This window comes from Diabrotica undecimpunctata, chromosome 8, assembly GCF_040954645.1.
Source record: "Diabrotica undecimpunctata isolate CICGRU chromosome 8, icDiaUnde3, whole genome shotgun sequence".
In the NCBI taxonomy this organism is placed as follows: domain Eukaryota; kingdom Metazoa; phylum Arthropoda; class Insecta; order Coleoptera; family Chrysomelidae; genus Diabrotica; species Diabrotica undecimpunctata.
The window spans coordinates 120519506-120541252 of record NC_092810.1 but is presented as its reverse complement, the minus strand read 5'-3'; the positions used below and the strand labels follow the sequence as shown (position 1 = coordinate 120541252).

The 21747-nt window shown below is 31.8% G+C and overlaps 1 protein-coding gene across 2 annotated transcripts in view; it reads right to left on the bottom strand.

Annotated features, from left to right (window-relative positions):
* Positions 1 to 10296, bottom strand: part of dac (dachshund family transcription factor) — a 442638-nt gene extending 432342 nt beyond the window's left edge. For both annotated transcript variants that reach the window (XM_072540865.1, XM_072540866.1), the window contains exon 1: positions 9394 to 10296. In XM_072540865.1, the coding sequence (XP_072396966.1) occupies positions 9394 to 10073 (680 nt within the window). In that variant the 5' untranslated portion in view covers positions 10074 to 10296. The remainder of the gene's footprint in view (positions 1 to 9393) is intronic.
* Positions 10297 to 21747: the final 11451 nt, after the last annotated feature.

The window sequence follows — 21747 nt, the reverse complement described above, 5'->3', positions numbered from 1 at the left end:
TAACTCTCTACATGTCTGCATTTTTTACCATACCAAATGCTTAATGCCCAATGGGCAGTTTGTTGTACTCAATGGAGTTAATAAAAAAAATGTTTAGACCAACATACATATTGTCAGACTAGAACAATGTACTGACGATTTTATTCTACAATAATCTTGGACTTAAAGGCTCGAACAACAGATCCATTCATTTGCTTATTTATTTGTACAATGTGATCACGGGAGTTATTATAAAAGGGTTCAAATTTGGTTACTCTTCTACCAAACACTAGAGGCTGATGGACAATCCTAAAGGTACTAAATTAATACGGGAATGGTCCCTAAGTTTCCCGACATATTTAATAGCTGCAAAAACGCATTCACAGCCATAAAATTAGAGACAGATATAAAGAAACTAAAGATCGAAAGAGAAGAAGGATCAAAACTGCTCACAGCCTTATTCGAACATGCCTTTAAGGCTCTTCCTTAGTATAAAGTAGGACTAAACATTGACAGATGGAGATTAAATCACTAACACTTGACTGAGAATGTTATTCTAATCTCAGATAACTTAAAGGAATCAAAAACATGCTTAAAGAAGCACGTCAAAGAGTTTTTGGAAATGAGCTTCAGTACGACCAAAGTAATAACTAACTTGCTACCTAGCAAATACAAGAATCACTTAAACTACAAAGAAATATATATATAAAGATGAATACAACGTATAGGAAACTATGACATATTTTTTTAAGAATAACGTTTTAATTTATTAAAACCTAAGAGTTTAGACCAGTGTGTATTCCCAGTTATGAGGTACGACACTCTCACCGTCACTCAAAATCTCACCAGATTTATATTTTTACATCGAAATTTACTTTCTAAGTCGCTAGACGCGCTAACTGTAATTAAAAACACAGGTGGCCTCTATATTGTCTTAAAAACGATCTATCTATCAAAAAATCACTGTATAAAGGAATATATTTTCGATCAAAAACACGATGAGATCAAAAAAGAAACAGCTGAACATATTTCAAAACATCTAACCTGAACATTGTAAACTGAACCTTTGTACCATACCTTTTAATAAGCACTGTCTATTGCATTCCATTGGGAAATAATAACACAATTAAATGCGTTTTTTTTTTCGAATAAAATATGTAATGAATTACCTTGTTACTTCGTATTTTATTACTTTTTTCGTGCTTTATGTAACCACATTTTTATTGTCGTGTGTAGCGATTAAAAATTTTTCCACAAAAAAAGCATGTTTTAATTTGAACATTATATTCGTACGATCGTATATAACTTTGCCTATAGTTACGAAGGAATACTTTTAATTAGATACCTATAGTATTTTAATTGTTAGACTTGGAAGAGGTTTTAAAGAAAAAACCTAAAATTAATTTTTAATATTTTATGGGTAGCTACATGTTTTAATTTTATATTAGAATTGAGATTATTTTGTACGACTATTGTAATCGACTACTTTCTAATCTAAACGTGCTACTAATGATATTCTTATCCTCATTGGTTTATCATACATTACATATGATCTATGAGTATTCACACTACGTTTTGCAAATATTCTATGCTATTAACATCTTCCTATGGACTACATTTAGACTCTCCATAGACCATGAAATAATAACTGTTCTATTATATTAAAATCAAACCAGTAATAAAGAAAAAAATCTAAAACTTACATAGCTTCTTGTTACTCAAAATGTGTATGAAGGTCATAAGCAATGCAAAGATCTGATATATTTGGATTGTAATCATTCTAGAAGCTATTACGGTAGATAATACTTAGTCTATTATCAATTCCATGATTTGCTAAAATACATAATATCTTCTTCTTTGTCTCCTATCTTTGTTATACTTTGTCACCTTTTTTTTGTTATAATGATCCGAGATTTATGTCTTTTGCTGTTCACTATTTTCATTACTTTAATATTCAACATCCAATCCAATTTAGCATTGGATACAAGAATTGAAATACAAGGAAAAGTAAAAGGAATACGAGGAAGGCGAAGGATTTCCTGGCTGAAAAATCTACGTAAGTTGTTCAACACAACAATCACAAATCTTTTCTGAGCCGCATTTTGCAAAATACAGATTGCCATGATGGTCGCCAACATCCGAAACGAATAGGCACTACAAGAAGAAGAAGCCATGAATCCAGTTCAATTTAACCATGAAATCTCTTGTTGAGGTCTCAGATCAGGATTTTACAAGTAAACGATTAAAGAAGCTAAAATTACTCAAAGCAATAAGTCAGTTAATATTTCTAGCGAATATATCAAAGACTACTAAATAGCTGGAATAGCTGGACTACTAAATACTAAAATACTATAGCTGGCTCTAGAGAAGTTTCTTACCTGACTTAAGACGTTTCATTTGGAACTGTATATCAAACGACAATGATTTATAAAAGTTTCGATCGATATTGGTTATTAAATGTATCTTACACTCAAGTCAAAAACTGAAGATTTTTTGTCAAGAATTACAATTATTAGTAAACTCATATCCAGTAGAAGATACACTGATGACACAGCGGTGTTAGTAGATAACGCAGGGGATTCTACTATATTATACGCAAATTCTACTAAATCAACTAACCAGAAAATTCTACAATCCGTAAATTAACTCGGCTACAACCAAGATCATAATCATAGGCCGAACCCAAAACTGCTAGACAAACATAAGTAACAAGACTCAAATACTTGGCTGCTGGATAACACACAACTTAGATCCAAACCTAGAAATAATAACAAGAAGAGATATTTCTTCAGAATGAAGACCTTGCTAAGCGACCAGATTTATCAAATGCTACGTGTACTCTGTCTTGTATTATTGTAGAGGCTTTGGACATGAAAGTCTGTACAATTAACCGCCTTGAAGTATTTGAAATGTGACGATACGTAAAAGTACTGTTCTAAATAAAACACTTTTAATAGAATAATTGTAAATTTTGCTAGCCGGACAGATCTTACTATCTGCTAACGCTAACAAAACCATTTGTTATTCTCATTCAATTAACTACAACTTTCCTTCATATATTTTAAAAACGTATTTATCAAAAAGTTTTGATTCTACTTATTCTTAATCTTTAGAATTCAAATCGGATCGAGGAGTTCATTCAATACTACCTAATCTACCAATTCATCGTCCGGGAAATGTCTAATCTAAATATCGCCGAAGATTTACACCAAAATAAGCCGGAGTTCCGTCTTGCTGAAATTATATTTCATTAAAATTGGCTCCAAACTTGTTTTTCAGGTACAATTTCAATTCTAAGTAGCTTGTAAAGTATAGCTAAAACACAGGCATTTTACCCGAAGAATATATGGGAGACTATATGAGACTATTTGGGCTACAATAATGTTGTAGCCCAAAGGCAACAAACATAATCTTTTAAAAACCATGTTAATGGACAAAATTGAAGGGAGCAGGGGAAGAGGTCGCAAACGATACTCATGGTTCAGATGCGTAAGAAATTGATACGACATACCTGCTATCAGTAAAACAATAAGAAGAGCAGAAGAATCTTTACGCATAATGTAACCAGCATGAACGCCTACAAGCTGCATCTATAGCGTACGGCATAAGAAGAAGAATAATGTTTGAACAACATCTCTATATATTTACTGTTTCTTATACAATACATATAAATAGTTGGGCTGTATAATAATAAGAAAAATATTCCCTGATGTAGAAATCAAAAGGCTGGTTGTTGTAGCTAGATATGCATATTCTAGTGATAGAAGGTTGCCGCTTGCTGTATACACAAAAATAACTAAATGTGGGACGGGGAAACGGGGAGATCCTTAGGAGAATAAGTAGCAAGATCAGTACCATGAGTGATTAAATCTACACCAAGAAACCAAAAATAATGCTTACTTCATTCTTGAAACATCTATAAAAATCTTATAACTTTAATAAATAAGCATAAATTGAAACTAAGTATGTACCTAAAAATATGCATACTGAGATGTATATATTTATTATCCCGAAATATCGTAAAGAAGCAACCGCTATTACCAAAGCGATAATGAAAAAATTAGAAGTTTTCGAGAATGTTGGAAATATATGTTATGGAGATACTTGTATAAAGAAATACATCTTCCAATTATTCTGCAGGGAAATGTTCTACAAATACATAGTATTGATGAAAAAGAATGTCACTGTTCGGTAATCTGAGAGAATGATATATTTGTCTAAATATTTAGAAGAGCATTAAACAGAATACAAATAAATATGGTTTTTTAAACTTTCAAAGGAAGACGACATTTTCTCAGAAGAAAAAAATTGTTGAAATATGCTAACTTGTGACAAATTGTAGATTTGATACTTTCGATCAGTACCGTTTATAAAAAAGTAACCAGCCAAAATAATATCCATTTGAATGCATCCTTTTGCTTTTCGTATCCCCAATCCAAAATCTATACTGATCATAGTGATCTTATTTAAAAACAATTATAAAAAACATTAAAGTCATATATGAACCACAACATAAAACTCTTCAAAAGTTGTCGATGTTACTTTCTCATCTGTACAACACATACAGCACCTAGAAGGACATTATCAATACATAAAATTGATAATTGTGGAAAAATCTAGTTTAGAAGATGTATAGGTGAATCATCTCAAGAACTCCTTAGAGATAAAAAGCCAGCCTTAGGCTTTTAATACAGAATTACAATTAGAGTGAAACATTATGCTAAAGATAAATTAGTGGGGCTAAATATGTTTGTTTTAAAGTCATCTAAAACATCAATATACTCGTAAATAGTTTTCACAATTTCTATGTACATAATTAGATATGTATTTAATAGTTATTAAAAATTAAAAAATACAATTTTTAATTGTTGTGTATACTCACAATCTTTTACTTTAATTAAATCTTAAATGCTGTGTTTATACGACCGGTTTTTAAGTTTACAATTTGTACTCCATCATTAAGATTTTGTCAACAAACCACAACAACATTACATCTATAATAAAATCCTAATAATTGCATACTTTGGCGAAAAATGTTTTGAAATATAATGGTATATTTTAATTATAATTTTAACTTAGTGTCCGTCTTATAAAAAGTGGTACCTATTTGTCTAAAAAATAATTTTAACAACAATTCTGTGGCACAAGTGGAGGCACCTCCAATCAACAGGAATTTAGAAGACAAAAATTACTTTCTTTAAACGTAGAAAACTGGTCGTTGAAGGATTTTATGGTGGCTCAAATAACTTCTAAGTTTCATAGGCCTGATAGTGGAGTGCACATTGTAAACTCAGAAACCGGACGCATAAACACATCAATTAAGATTTAATAAACATAAAGGATTGTGAGTAGATTCTTTTTCGATCCACATTCAGCCTAACTTACAATATATAAAGTTATTCGAATTTGTTTCCATATTTCAGACGAATGCCAATGAAATTTGTGAATGAAATTACTAGATAAAGACAACATTTATGAGTTAAATACTAATGTCACCAGGTGTTACACAGATTGATCAAGAAGAGCAGAAAGAACTGGATTAGAAGTGTACAACCGTAGAAATAAAAACTAAGAAAGTCTGGACAAAATGCCAAGCGACTTTCAATTGAAAACTAACGCTGTTGGAAGATGTACCCAGTTAAACTTGAGCCAAATATATCGGTATCTATTAGAGCATTGCTTCATTTGGATAAATTTTTTTACATTGGTTGAAAAATCTGTTTATTCCTCGAAAGCCTCAAGACAAAGTTTTGCTGATATTAGATGAGCATATATCCCATACAGCATCAGTGGAAGTATTAGAAGGCGCCGAAACAACGAAATTATAGTGTTGTGCTTACCCAGTCATACCACGCATTTTTTGCAGTCGTTATACTGAGCTTTTGTCAAAACTTTAAAGGCTAATTTTTACTCGAGATGTCAGAACTATATCAGAAATAACCCAACAAGAAAAATTACACGTTATCAGTTTGGGAAGTTGTTGGGAAATGCGTGGAAAATCTCAACAACAGTGAAAAATGTAACATCTGGATTTGTTGCCACAGGAATTGTACCCTTTGATTTTTGGCCACAAATGAGAGCTCTCCAGCTGTTGTAGAAAAACAAAGTAAAATAGAAATAGATCTAAATATTTTAGATCAAGCACCTTTACATGCAGACATTACTCTAGTCCTTGATGAAGAAACTGCAGCTGGTACGTCTAATGTTGAAGACTCAAATGTAACACCTGGTAAAGTATTGGATACGTTATCGCCTATACCTAAAGCTGATGCCGCAAAAAGAGTATAATAGACCGAGTAAGAAGAGTGGCGGAAATTTTTAATTCTGAAGACAAAATTCAAGTAAAGAAGATAAAGAAACAAGAACCAAAAAAGAAGACAGCTCCAAAGAAGCAAAACGAAAGGCGTCAATGTAAAAAATATGAGTTAGATTCGTCTGATGATGACATGAATGCAGATGTGCCAGTTTTAGATGACAGCGAAGAGGAGGAAGAATTAAATGAAAATGAATGTATTGGCTGTGGTCAAGATTACAGTAAAACATTGTTCTGAAGCTATTTTTGAGAACGATTTCCGAAGTGGAAATTGAAAGGTCAATAAACGTACTTTAACCTTTAATTGTGGCTTATTCCCATTTAAATACTAATTACAGTAAAACAGCCAGAAAAGATGACTGGGTTCAATACTTGATTTGCAAACGTTAGTGCCATGACAACTGTACAAAATTTCAAAATGTTTGTGATTCGTGTGAAAAAAATGTTAAGTAAGTAAATGTGGAAAAGATATAAGTAAACATCATTATTTTATGTGTTTCAAATTATCCCAACTCTGCCGATAGCAATGACCCATCTAGACCTACGTATTGCTATAGATGGGCCAATAAGAAGTATTTATGTTAATTTCTATAACGTTTATATTCCTCAAGTTGCATGTAAGCTATAATAAATATCTAAGCTATACCTAATAAGTATTTTTTCCAAAAATCGCATCATAAACTAGTCAATTTTTCAAGTAATCTGTCTAAGAAAAAAGTGGCTCCTCTCCCCCAGACTTACCCCATACATTCCCACAATTCCTGCACGGTATCTGGTACAAGTCTGGTCAGATAAGATAGAAGAAGGTATCTAACATAAAGTCACTGGATATACTAAACTTCCTAATGGAATAAGACTGACTGAGCTGCTCTAATCACACACAAACTATCATAAAAAGCAAGAAAAAAGCAGCAGACTGAATATCATAGGTCGCAGAGTGACTTCTTCTCTAACAGTACTAACTAGTTACTTCAAACGAGACAGCATTTACTTAAAGGTAGAAGAATCAAGTTGTTCACATTTAATACAGAAATATTATACAAAATTAAATAATGGCGATAACAGAGATGATCGGTACCTACAGGCTAAATGATACAATATTAGTAATGGACCAGTTTTTCTTGTCTGCGTTTCTCCAAACATGTATTCATAAAATTATCCAAGTTTGTTAAAAAATAAACATAATGAAATATTTTATTAATTTACCAAATTACCAAGAATAAATTTTGTAATAAAGAAAATAGGTTGTCATAATTCCAATGTAAAGGATGAACTTAACCAGCGGTGAGCGCTGAATGTGCTTCTATTTTTTGTTGTAAGAAAGGCTGTTGTTAAAGCAGAAAAAATATGAAGAAAACTTCATACGTACAACCTTCGATTGCAAAGCTGCAAAACAAGCATTTGTTATCATCAAATAACAAAGTATCTAATAAGAGCGACGTCAGAATAAAAATTATAACATTACCTTAAGATATTAAACAAAAAACAACTAAAGATGATATGTTTAGAAAATCACAACTATGATTAGTAACATAAAGTGACAAATCCAAAAGTTTCATTTAGAAGATTTTAAAATTGAAAAGATATGTACTTAAGTACCTACATAAAAACAATATTGAAGGAAAATGAAGAACTTGATAAACATAAATGTTTAACGGAATCATTGGATTAAGTAAAACTCTAAAAGAATCAACGAAATCACAATCTAAACAAGAGTAAAATCCTCAAGTCTGTGTAAAGAATAAAAGCCCAATCAATTTAACCAAAATGAACTGTTAAGAAAAATTTAAAACTAACAACAGAAAAAAATAGGTATCAGTTATGGACATTTCACCTGCTTCAGCAGACAAAACAAATTAACTAAATTCAGCAAAATTTTCAGGTACAAACAGAGGCAATAACCCAAAAAATCAGTTAAAGGAAACACCTAATACATGAAAAAAGTATGGTTTTAATAATGATAGGTAGGTATATGATATCTCAACATATTATAGCAAACTAATAAAAATATAAGACAGGAACTCGAGAGAGTCGAGACAACACTTTACTTTATATAATGCCAGACATGGTAAAAATATAGTTAAACTGCCAAGTATACCACGGAAAAAGTCTGCTGTAACACAAAAAAAAGTTGTAGGTGCAAAAGATCATCATGAATAAAACTAATATTTGACGATATAAGAGTTAAATATAAAAAAACATATCTACGTTGGTGGAAAAAACTTTATAAAATGTCAGAATATAGATTAATCAAGCAAATATAGAGAATGCTGACTATAAGAAAACACAACGAGGATGATTTAAGATTGCAACACAAAAATAAAAAATCTAATTTGCTGTAATATAAGGGCAACGGCAAAATAATACTATTTAGAAATGGTTATTCGATACCAAAATATGAACGCAATCCAGCAATACCACAATTAAAAGTAGATCAATTCTAGAAGTGATTAAGATTCTGGGATTCCAAATTTACTAAAAATTCCAAAAGATAACACAAAAAGTAAAATCATGGTCAAAAGACAATTATTAACTTTAAAATATTTATAATCATATTCTAAATATACTAACTTGACTACTCAAATTTACTTTTGCGTAAAGGCGATCGTAATGCAATCAATTATATTCTTTCAAAGTGTTAATAACACTAAGTTTATTTGTTCTTTTACCATTTACAGCCGAAAAAGAAAGGTTATGGTAGTTCGATTTTATACAAACAAATAATTTTGTAAAAGACAAAAAGTTTTGTGTCATATATGATTTGTTTGAATGTTTCTACTTCAATTGTAGAATCGGAATTCGAGAATATTATATAGTGAATAACTGTCGGGAGTCGTATATTTGGATTATAAAAGGGAAACAACTCCACTTGAGTTTCCCCTCATTTCCATTGCCTTTATAATTACATCAACGATATTGCGAGGGTTAGAATTGTCCCAGTTAGTATATGTATATCGACTGCATCCATCATACGCATTGTTTGCTCTAAATGCCTATGCTCGAGGGTTAAACAGCAATCATTCGGAGAATGTATATGACGTATTTAATTTAAATCTTATAAGAAAATATCGAAATAGTTAAAATACTTGTCAGACACATACCTGGCTGTTGTACAGTCTCTGTAAAGAGTATCGAAGTCCTTACAAGAAAGTAGTTTGCATCTGTTGACACCTGGTTGGATCGCTCCCAGCCCTCTCAGGATGCGAACTTGTTCGACGTTACAGACGAGGGGTACAATGTCCAGACGTTTTAACTTCGTATAAACTGTGTGTAAACCGCCCACTAAATGCTTCAAGAAAAGTTCGAATGCTTGAGGAAGACATAACATAGTGTCTCCCGCTATAATGAAAGCCGCCACTTTTTGTCCGCGATAATCAACTAACTTACACTCGTTGGCCGTTGGATCGGAAGTAGAAATCGGTGGAGGACTGTTGTATGAACGTGGTGGAGCATGATGAGCCATTAAGTCCAGAGGGTTGTGAAGAACTCCTAGAGAATTAAGAAGTCCGAGACCTGGGGGTGGCAAGTGTCCAAGAGCCATGCTGCGAGCCAAACTTGCTGAAGTCACCGGTGGAGGCGAAAGCGGATGTGCCATTGACATTGGAGGGCCTAAAGGACTTGCTTGTCTCGGACTGTGTACTTGATGGTTGTGATTATGATTGTGGCTGTTAACTAAGTTGTTCGGAGGCGAAGGAGACTGCTTGATTGCAACAGCGGGTGAACCGGAAGACGCGTGGCTACTGTGATCGCTTGCTGAGTCCATACCGGAATTGTCCATCATCTCGACGCACAACTACCAATCGACAAACACCTAACACTCAACACCCAAGTCCATTTGTTGTATGTATATTTGTAAATGTATCAGAACAATCGTAAACGGCCAGACAGTCAGAGAGATGTCGTAATAGTGAGGGTTTTCGTATTGTTTGTCTGTCTGTCACGGGCGGGGCAGTGAGCGCGCACCGATGGTACACTCTGTTGCGCGACCTGAGGAAGTGCACACACAACCGGTACACTCGGCGAGTACAAATGTAATAAATAAAAACATTTGGAAAAACTGCTGCAAGTGCCTGTAGGAGGGGCCTATTTCGTCACGCACACGATTGCGCCGATTGGTGAGCGTCTCTCAACTGCCGTTCCGGATTGGCGCCCTACTCGTTCGCATCTTCGACCGCCCACCCACCGCTACCGAAAGAAGTTAGTTTCTTTGTAGCTCTGAGGGCGGATGCAAGAGAACTTGAAATATGAGCTATGACGTATTGATAAAGAATGTCACCGGGCTGTCGCTGCGCAATCAATACGAGGTGTGCGGGCTGTTTTTTTATTTCGATTCAATGTATTCCTTGGTTTTTCTTAAATTGCTTCTACATTTTAACAAAAGGCTGAGGCAGAGCCGGCGTTCATGTTATAAAAAAATCCTTGTTCAACATCATGAATCTAAAGTCAAGAAAGGATATCTATCATCAAAGTGGTTGATAACTAATATTAGAGTACACCTTTTAACGACAATAGGAACAAATGATTTTTATCAAAATTCAAAAATTACATATCTTTTTGTGGTAGTTTTTCATTTATATTTTAACTCGTAAAAATGGTGATTGTGGACAGGTACAACATTGTGTACTTAGTTTTTATCCGAACGTTATCGATCTTTGACAAAATAAAAATAATAAAGGAACTTTTTATTTTTATTGTTTTTATTCATTAACAGTTAATATGGAGAATAACTTATATGTATTTATATGAACTATGTGAATTGTAAAGATATAATTTTATTCAAGTCTTAATTATGCTATTTATTAGATATTAGATACTTTCGTTTCTCTTAATCACTGATAGTAACTTATTTATTTGAAGTGTAGTATTTTCCGGTCGCAAATTTTGGATTCCTAAATATTTCTTTATGTAAAATTTGTAGTTTTACCTGTGTCTAGGATTAATCAAATAAGTTAATATTATTTAGAGGTTTCGGCGGCTTTCCAAAATCACTGTCATGATTTGTATTATAGGAAATAAACTAAAGTATGTGAGCAAAACTTACGAAGGTTATAAGAATTTGAAAATGACTTATATTACAATGGAAGTTTTTGTACTTACTTCACTTTTATTGTTATTATTATTTCGTTTATTTTATTGCATTTTGGGAACTGGGTATACATTTATTAACGTTATTTTACAAGGTTTTCCAATAAAATCTACATAACAAAAAACAGTAAATAAATGTTTTAACCGTAGTAATCAGAAATAGAAGTGTTTTTATTACATATAAGCCAATATATGGATTATGATCTAAAAAACTGAATAGAAATTTACCTCAGGGCTACATCATCTTAATCATTTTGTTTATTCAGTGTTAAATATGGTTTTCAGAATTAACTAATGACTTTGTAACAGGTTACACATGTTATCAAATTAAATTAGAAAAAAAATGTACATACAAAAATTAACACAAAAAAAATTCAAGTGAAGAAACCTATGTAGGTATAATAAATTGCAAAATAGAAAACTTTGAGCTGGCTAAATAACAATTTATTTTAAATATTTATTTAAGCACCGCTACAATCATAAATTTAAGATTTCTTCACTGTCAGAAACTGAGCTACTCACATTACCAGTGTCTATTATGGTTGGTTGAATGTTAATGTCAACCATATTTTTTTGCATATGTATACCACTTTTTAATAATTTCATAAGTATTATATATCATACATGCTCCCAAATTTCTGTGTTACATTGATTTACAGCCTCTTTCTACATATTTACAACAGCACTATCGGAATGTCCATCTCTGCCAATATACATATTGTAATACGACTTTCAGTTTGGCCAAATTAATTTAATAGCGTTTAATTCGCAGTGATAAAGAAGTAGTCTCAACACTCTATGGCCGTGTTCTCTTAGTAGCTCATCAATTATATACACATTATCTTTTCTGTTTATTTTTGCAATTTACAGTAATTCAGATTTTGTGAGTTTTGCGTCATACTTGATCTTATTTGTTATCAACTAGGTAATAATTTCTATTATACCTGTTTAAAACAGTGGAATACTGTCCACAAGGAAACTAAGTTCCTGTATTTGGCTGTATACCATATATTAAAAAAAAATTTTTTCTATAAAATCCTTTATAAAAAGGTATATAAAAAACCCAGTTGGGCTATGTTAAATTGACAAAACGTTTTCGGAATAAGTATTCCATCATCAGTGTCCTAAAAGTATTTAACCACTTAATTAAAAAGAACATGAAATAATTTAAGTTTTGACTAAGGTTAATGTAAAATGTGGTTAATACTTACTAGTTAATACATGGATGTAGCCACTAAATATGAGGGTAAAAACCCTTTAAAAATTACTAAATGAAATTTAGTTTACATTATGTCTAATTTAAAATTAAGATGGTAAAGTTACCGTTGGATTGGTAACATGGCGACATATGACTCTACATTAAGTTGCAAGTCCTGAGACGGTATGTCTACGAGGACTTTATTAAAGCAACTGATTGAAATGACAATCTTGGCAGGTTATGACGGAAGTTGTGACAAAGCAGTCAGTGTAACTGTATATGTCTGTTTAAGACAGAAGCCAACGTTGTTTAGAAACACATCAAGATTTTATTGAAAAATTTTTTTTTAGTGGAATACTGCCGTCCTAACATGAAAGGTCCTATCTGCAAAATTTAGGTTTTGAGAAAATCCAGTTTTTGTTTCTTTTCATTGTATAACGCTTGGTAATTTAAGAAACTTTTTATGTTTTATTTTATATATTATGTCGGAGAATAGAATTTAGTTGCTGGTCATAATTTTGATTTATTCTTTCCAGGTTAGTCGATTTTTGATTATATTGTCACTTAGGACAATTTAACTTAGCGTATTTATGAAGTACGTTTTTTTGCATTACTTACTGAAATTGTCCTAAATGAAACTGAAATTCCAATGAACTGAACACTTTTAATTTTATTATAATAAGTTTTACACTTAATATATAATTTACATCGTAATATATGTAACATAAATTATATGTATCGACAAAAATAATAAAATAATACAAATAATAATTTTCTTCCTTAAAAGCATGTTTGTTAACCGGCAAATCTTCTCAAAATTATATCTCAAATTATATCTAAATTATCTTTTCAAAATACGATTTTGAGGAATGTGCGCTTTTAATTTGGATAGAAGATCTTTTTCTATCTAAAGTTACACCGCGACATGTATTACGAATCTGGGTACTCGTTAGTCTACCCTTAACGTATCTCATTATAAAAATATCTTTTAAATCAATAAAATTGTTTTCAAATTCTGTTTTGTAATAATTTCTTCTTTTAAAATGAAGACAAAATATATCTTTTAAGTAAACGCTAGAAATCAGCTTGTGTAACTTATATTTGGAGGTACAGTCAGTGAAGTTAAAAAGTAGCATTTTTATTAAATTAACTTTTAATGAATTGGCTTGTTTTACCGTTTCGAAAAAATCGTCAAAATCGTATACTTTTTTTTCTTTTGGGGGCAAGCTCAACTTGGCGATGAAATGAATCTGCTACCATAAAAGTATGACCTGGCTCAAAAAATTTGATTATTATATTTTCTACAGCAATGATTCTATCATTGTCTTTTTCATAGCCAAATGTCGCCAAAAGAAATATCTTTTCACGCTTTTCATTGTACAAATACACACCTCGTGGGCTTTCTTTGATATTAGATAATATTTGTAGGAATACACTCTTTGTCTTTTTGCCTAGTATACGAAATTTTTTCAGCGCAATTGAATTTGAATTTACGTGACTTTTTAACTTTATAAGCTCTTATGTAACTCTCTCTTTTTCGTTTCTTTCTTTCGACAAATGGCTCTTCAATTTGTTTTCTTTTTCTTATTTTCCCAGTTTTTGTATACAGTTTACTCTTAGCTTTATCAACTGTGTTGTTTATAATTATTGTGAGCTGTAAAATGAATATCTCAAATTAAATCCTGAACGAAGTTAAATTCGTTTTCTTCTGGTTATATAATATTTCGGATATTTATTGGACGGCTCAGGTATATAATCTGGAGCATTCTCTATTTTGGCTAAATACCATAAGTTTACATCTATCAATGTTCCGGCTAAGTAACGCTACATTGCTACTACCAATGAATATAGACGCATATGCGTCTATTTTTTTGCTACTACTACAAACACTAATTACAATCAGTTATTGCTTATACATAAGGTAACATTATTAAACTTACCCTTCATCCACTTCTCATAATATATTTACTTAAAATACAAAAAACATGAGCCCAATGTGTGATAATAACAAATACCTTTTATAATTAATTATTTCAAGTTATGTTACAAACATGCTTTTGTCGTACTACGCAAAATTGTCCTAACTGATGCCGTTCAGTATAAAATGCTACCTTAAACAGTCTTAACTGCATTTCTAAAGTTAAAACGGACAATTTTTCTTAGCATATGTGAGATAGGACAATTTATGTTAGTAAACATTGCTTTTTAGTCAGTTAGGACAAACCATTTAGGTATATAATAAGGCACTTAAGACGCTTATAGGACAATTTTATTTTGTACATACATAGATAATATGTTTACGCATGCTATGAGCCAATAAAGTCATTTTACCAAATTTTGCAGATAGGACCTTTCATGTTAGGACGGCAGAATACTGCTGGTCTAAAAAAATACCGTGATATGGAGCATTATCCTTTACAATTAATGATGGTTTTTCTACATTGGGAATTGATTGTTCATTTCTTCATTTAGTGAGAATTGCATTGTTAATTTGCCAATCATAATTAACTGCTTTAGATTTCTAGTAAAATAATAATAAACTTGCTTCGGTGACAAATCCTTTCGAAGAAACAGCTTTAACAATTATAAACGAATACCATCATACCCTTCTGGTTTACGTACACTTTCAACACTGTTGTCTTGCCAAGAAATTGTTTTATTTCCCTTTGAATAAATTCATGTTTCGTCAAAAAAAACCAGGTCTCTGGCCAGTAACGAATCCAAGGGGGGTTGTCACGGGGGTCATGACCACCCCCAAAATCAAATAATCAAACAAAATCAAATCAAATAATCCTAAAAAAAAATAATTTAAAACCCATCAACCCTATAAGCAGGAAGTCAAGAATTGAAATGATTCAAACTCATTTATTCTAGGGGTAAGTGTATAATTATACGGAAGCATTTTTAAATTGCTCTTTAAAAAAATCAACAATTGTAAATACAGTAATACCAAATTTTGTCAATTCTTCATTTGAGTGCCAGAGAATCGCTCGATTATCGATGAGATAGAATTACCGCCCTCACATTATTGCTCATTCAATGTACATGACATGACTTTTCGCACGAAATCAACACATTTTTATTTTGTATTAGATATTTCTTATCTTCAGTTTTGTCTACGAATTGGTTGTTTGTAATTTGAATATGTATTATAAATTATAATTGTTGAGACTGTGTGCTACATTTTATAATTTATCTATAATAAATATCAAAGTGAATAGTGTTGCATTAGCTCTGTCTGATACATTAGTGAATACAAATAAAGGAACTGGGGGCTGCTGTCCAAGGTATTTGTGAAACTCTGAAACAGTAGTTTGTCTTAGTGATGTTTGGGGTACAACTGTAGGTATCACTTAGTCGTCTTTTTCAGTCACCAAAATTAGATTTTATGTAGGCTACTGAGGCCATAGAGGACACTAAATGCATTTTTCAAAATAAAAGATCAAATGCTGAATCTGTTTTAAGCAAACTTTACTATAAAGTAAAGAAATAGCTGAACAACTAGACATTGAATTGAAGATGCCTTGTATAGTTTCTCGTCAAACCTGTCGCCAAAACCAATCTGCTAACTCTTGCGAAGAATATTTCCGAAGATCTATTTATTTACCCCTTTTAGATAATATCTTAACTGATTTAGAAGAACGACTTTCACCGAAAGTTATGAATCTATTTAATCTTCGAGCTGTTTTACCTTAAACTGATAACACACCAGAAGATAAAGTTGCATTAAAAAAATTGTTGACACCTTCCAGGATATTATTCGACCAACTACTTACTGCACATTCCACAGTAGAACAAGAGTTTTCACTGTGGATTCAAAAGTGGAAAAAGTCGTGCAAAATAATGGAAAACTTCCTGATTATAATTTAGAAGTATTAGAAAACTGTAATATTTATATGTATCAAAATATCAGAATATTTCTGCAAATATTAATTACACTGCCAGTCAGTGTAGCAACAGCAGAGCGTTCTACGCTTAAGCGTCTAAAGCCTTGGCTTAGAAACAGAACTTCTGCGGAAAGATGAACTGCTTTAGCACTCATCAATGGGCATCCTGAAATTTCTCTAGATGTTGATGCAATCATAGAGCGATTTGCTAAATCGGATAGACGAAAAGAATACATTTTTATAAAATTATATAATATTTAATTATCTTATTCTTATAGTATTTTTAATCACTGAACTTTTATTTACCACTCGTTGCCAGCTGTTGCTGACAATTCGTGAGAAAAATTTCAATACTGAGTAAAAAAATATTTCACTCACTTATAGCTTAAAATGCCTAATTATAGAAATAACTATTCCTTATTTATATTATGTTTTTTGTTGAATTAATTAACTTAAATAAAATGCTGTTTACACTTATTCTTAAGGTTTCTTCTTCATTACGGAAGGGTGGCTATAACTACAGCAAATTGCTCTTTATTATGAGAATGTGTGTCCATGCCTGTCCAGTCTCTTACATTCTTCAGCCAGGAGCATTTTTTCCTTCCTGGACCTCTTTTTCCTTCTACTTTCCCTTCCATTACGAGTCGCACAAAGGTATATTTTTCTTTTCTGTAAATATGTCCTAGATAACTCGTTTTTTTGTTGTTTACAAGATTTAGGAATTCTCTCTCAGTCCTCATTATTCTCAGCACCTCGTTATTGGTCACGTGCTCTGTCCACGAAATCTTCAGCATTCTTCGAAAAATGCACATTTCAAGGGCTTCTATACGCCTCATACGTGTAATTTCGAGAGTCCATGTTTCCACTCCGTGTAGCAATAAGGAACAAATGAATGTTTTTACAAATTGATATCGGATATCCAATGATAAGATAGAGTTTATTAGGAATGTTAAATAAATTCATTAATGTTTACACTTACATTGAGTTATTGCATTTAAATTACTTAACTTTGGTTTATACTTATTTATTCTTGGTTTGCTCCTGATTTAGTAGATATAGGATAAGTGAGTTTAAATTAGTTGTGTTTAAAATACCTAGTTTAAATTGACAGTCCTTGATTTTTCAGTTTTTATATTTTAATACCTTTCCTTTGATTTAATAGTCTTGTACACTTGATTTTACTATCATAGAGTAGGTGGGTTTAATTTTTTTTTGTTTAAGTTTAAGACCCCTTATTGTACCCTTATTTGCTTCCGTAGGGTATTTGGGTTTTAATAACTTCTCATTGGTTTAATATATCGCAAAATAATTATTGAGAAAATGGTTCCCTTACATGAGGCACAAATCATATCAATCGTAAAGGTGCAAAAATCTAAATCCTATATCAAAATCACCCTCAAGACTCATGAACCCCCCTCCCCTGACAAAAAATTTCTGGGGATCAGCCACTGAAAGGTGCAAAAATTTAAATCCTGTATCAAAATCACCCTTAAGACCCATGACCCCCCCTGACATTAATTTCTGGATCCGTCACTGTCTTTGGCATGTACACTATTAAGATTTTCCATATATTTACAAAGGAACTGTCTAAAGCAGCAATTCTGGTAGGCTTAATTAATGCTCTTAGATTATTGCCCTTTTCGTATTTCAATTCAAATTTTTTAATAAAATGCTTAAAAAAATAAAATTAAAAATAAGACAAAATTTGTTTAATTTATTAATATTTTGTATTTTGAAAACGATTTTCGAAGTGGACATTGAAACGTCGATAAACATACTTTAAACTTAAATTGTGACTTATTCCCAATAAAAATAGTAATTACCTTAATACATTACTTATACTTTGCAGAGAAACACGTTTCTCTAAAAACAAAACAGATAAGTACAGAATAAATCGCACTGTTCTAGTTTAATATAAAGAAAATAAATATTTTGTTTTTGTACAACTATAAATGATTTCAAATTGAAAAACTCACAAGAAAATTGACTTAACCCTTAAGTACTGTAAGTCAAAAGTTTTTACATAAGTATTATAAGTGGGTCTATAAGACCCATCTTTTTATATAAAGAAAGCAAACAAATTTTTTTTGATAATTTTTTTATTTAAAAACTAAGATTACAAAATGAAGTGCCAGAAATGGTTTAAACACATGAAGTTATTCACAATAACAATGAAGTTATTCTTTGGATTTGTTCTATACTTGAACACAACATTGTAAACATACAGACATTTTACACTCTGCGTAAACATAGTTCGTTTATCTGTTTTTCTTGGCTAGACAGAGATGACATCTCTTTCTTTTTCGATCCACATTGGCTCGAGGTGGCTCAGGAACTCTTAAAAATTTAGTGCCAAGAATATCTGATCCAATAGCTCGAATCTGTCGGGGAACATTGAAGTTACATAATCTTCTCTTCATGTGTGTAATGTACAAGCTTTGGTCTAATTGTTTTAGGAATTTTTCCCGAGGGATAGAATTTCCTTGTCTATAATACTGTCAGGAGTATTAGCGCGAATGGCACCTTTTAAACCAGGCAGAACTGTCTCAATATTCTCTTTAAGAACTTTAGTTCTTTTTGGAGAAATTTTTGACCATTTTGTTTGGTCTTTTTCGTAGTTGTAATTTCTTTGCTTTTCTTCTTCCATTGCATCTTGATTTTCAGATTGTTCGGTCTCTTCACTATATAAGTTTTGAATCTGCTCTTCATCTGATGGATCCCAGTCGATATCACTGACGGAATCATGATCACTAAAAATGGCTTTGATCGGTGCCATCGGCAATTTGGATGATATTGGCTTCTGCTTGTATCTCCTCAGCACTCACTAAAATATTTGTTAAAAACCACGCCGACGTTGATGCAACATTTTCCGGATGTTCAACCCGAAAATCCCCACTTTGAAATAAGTTTCCAATAATAATAGTCAGTAATAATCTCCAAATTTATGCACTTTTTACTATCGTATTTCAGACTAAATAAGCTGAGAATAGCCGAAGCCCCAGCCAAAAATTACTTAAGTTGGGGAGAGTGCGTGGTTGTCGAGAGCTCTCTGGGTCTGACAGACCCAGAATATAGCAGCTGAGGGTTAATATCAATCAATATATTCAGCACAAATTTTCTTAAACTATTTTCATCAATCTCTTTTTACAACATACATTTATATAAAGTATTGATTAAAAAGTTCAAATTCATATTGAAGAAATTACTTTCTTTGTTGGTATATGTCATATACTGTATTTCACACTGCCATTTTTCATTCCTCAGATACCTAGATCTGTTGTCTTAATTTTCGGAAGAGATCTACTTTTGCCTGACTTTAAAAGAATATGATTATTTTTTTTTCTTTTTATAATCGTACATACTGTCCATCGTGAGATTTTCAATACAGCAGCTACTCTCTTTCTTTCTTTCCTTTCCCCCTTCCATTTATCCTTTCAGGGTGTCGGATTTGGGCTAGCTATTTTCATTTCCATTCACCCATTTCTTCCATTCTTTTCTACTTCATGCCATTATTTTTAATTCCCCGAGTGATTTTTGTTTAACTTTTCTCGCCTCTACTACTTGCTGTAGATATCCATTTTTTTTTCTTCGTCTGTCTCGTTTCCTTTTTACGATGTTCTTCGCTTCATGGAATTTTCTTGTAATTATGCTCCTCAGTTGCATCCTCAGATGCCCATATGTCCAGATGCCCTATCATATATTGGTAGATTAGGTAGTATTTAATGGCCCCCTTGTTCACCCGATTTTAACCCTAAAGATTTTTTTATTGGGGATACTTAAAAAGTAGAACTGATAAAACCAAATCAGTAAGTTTTAAAGAAACGTAGAGAAATGTAATAGACGCATTTTACCATAGTTTAGGATACTGTCATATTAACAACGGAGAAATATTTTGGACACTTGATGAGGTAAACATTACTTTAGCAATGTAGTAAACTTTTATTATTTTCAAATTAGTTGTACATAGTTTGAATCAAAAAATTTATTGAGACCACTAGGCGTTTCTAGGCTTTTGTTTTATTTTCTAAAGATGTTCTTCACTATATAAAATCAAAAGTGTTGAATACTTTTGGCTGTTGCATTTTAAAAAACCAAAATGACTACTGATATCAGAAAAATGGTAAATCTGACAACGTTACAAACATCAAATTTCAAATATTTATATTCCAAAAAAGGTGTATTCCTATTTTTGTATAATTTGGACCATCCATTTAAGAGATAATTGAGCGTTTCCGGACTTTTGGTTCACTCTGCATATTCTTTTCCTTTGCGCACTTCCATTATTACCTTATCCATAATGATATTAACAAGAAAAGAACAGTGTGTGGTCTAATATGTTTTGTAAATTTATCGTCTCCCGCTCCTTAATTGTGTTTTCCCTATAAACTTCTTTGATTGATCTATTTAGGTTTTGCCGAATATTCTGTGGTATAGCAATTTGATAAAATTTGTACATGATCTTCCAGATCTAAACTCTTATTATTCTTATGGTAATGTTGCATATTAAATTATAATTACACAATATCATTCCGAAATTTTGAAAAAAAGTTAAGGATATTTTAGAACAAAATAATTAGCGACCAGAATTTTAAAATCTTCTAATTAAAAAAAGAAGTTATATGTTTAAAAACCTTTCCTTACAACCAAAAATTCTAAAAAAACAATCTTCTTCACTCCAAGGATTCGACTTAAAATTCAAGCTTGCTCCGTCTTCGGCCTTGCTATCTTCTTCTGGGCCGTCTCACGTCTCTTCTTTCTTCTGCATGGTTTATATTTTACAATGTGTTTTACCCATTTATCTTGGTTCCTTCTTTTAATATGTTCTCTTCATTTTAATGTGTTTTTCTTGTATTCTGTCATTCATCAAAAATGTATTTAATTCGGCTATTATATCTTCATTTCTAATTTGGTCTCTAAATGTGCATATTTTTGTTTTCCTTCCTTGACTGTTGTTTTGTGTAAAACTTATTAAGGTAGCTGGTTAAATGATTAGAATAATATCGAAAAAAATGCAATATTTTGATTGTGAATAAATTAGCAATTATTTGAAAAATCAGGCAAATACCTGGTGTAACTCATTAATGTTATCTATACAGATAAAAAGCACTTACCGTTTGAGTATAGTGTATTAATTTCTAAAGAAGTAAAATAGTGTCGAAGCCCTTATTTTTATAGAATGGACGGAGGCGCCGAGGCGCAAGAGGTCGTTATGCGTCTCCGATAAACTGTAGATGTTTACAATCCGATGTCTTGTTTCAATCTCTCTTTGTAAGCATTTGTAAGGA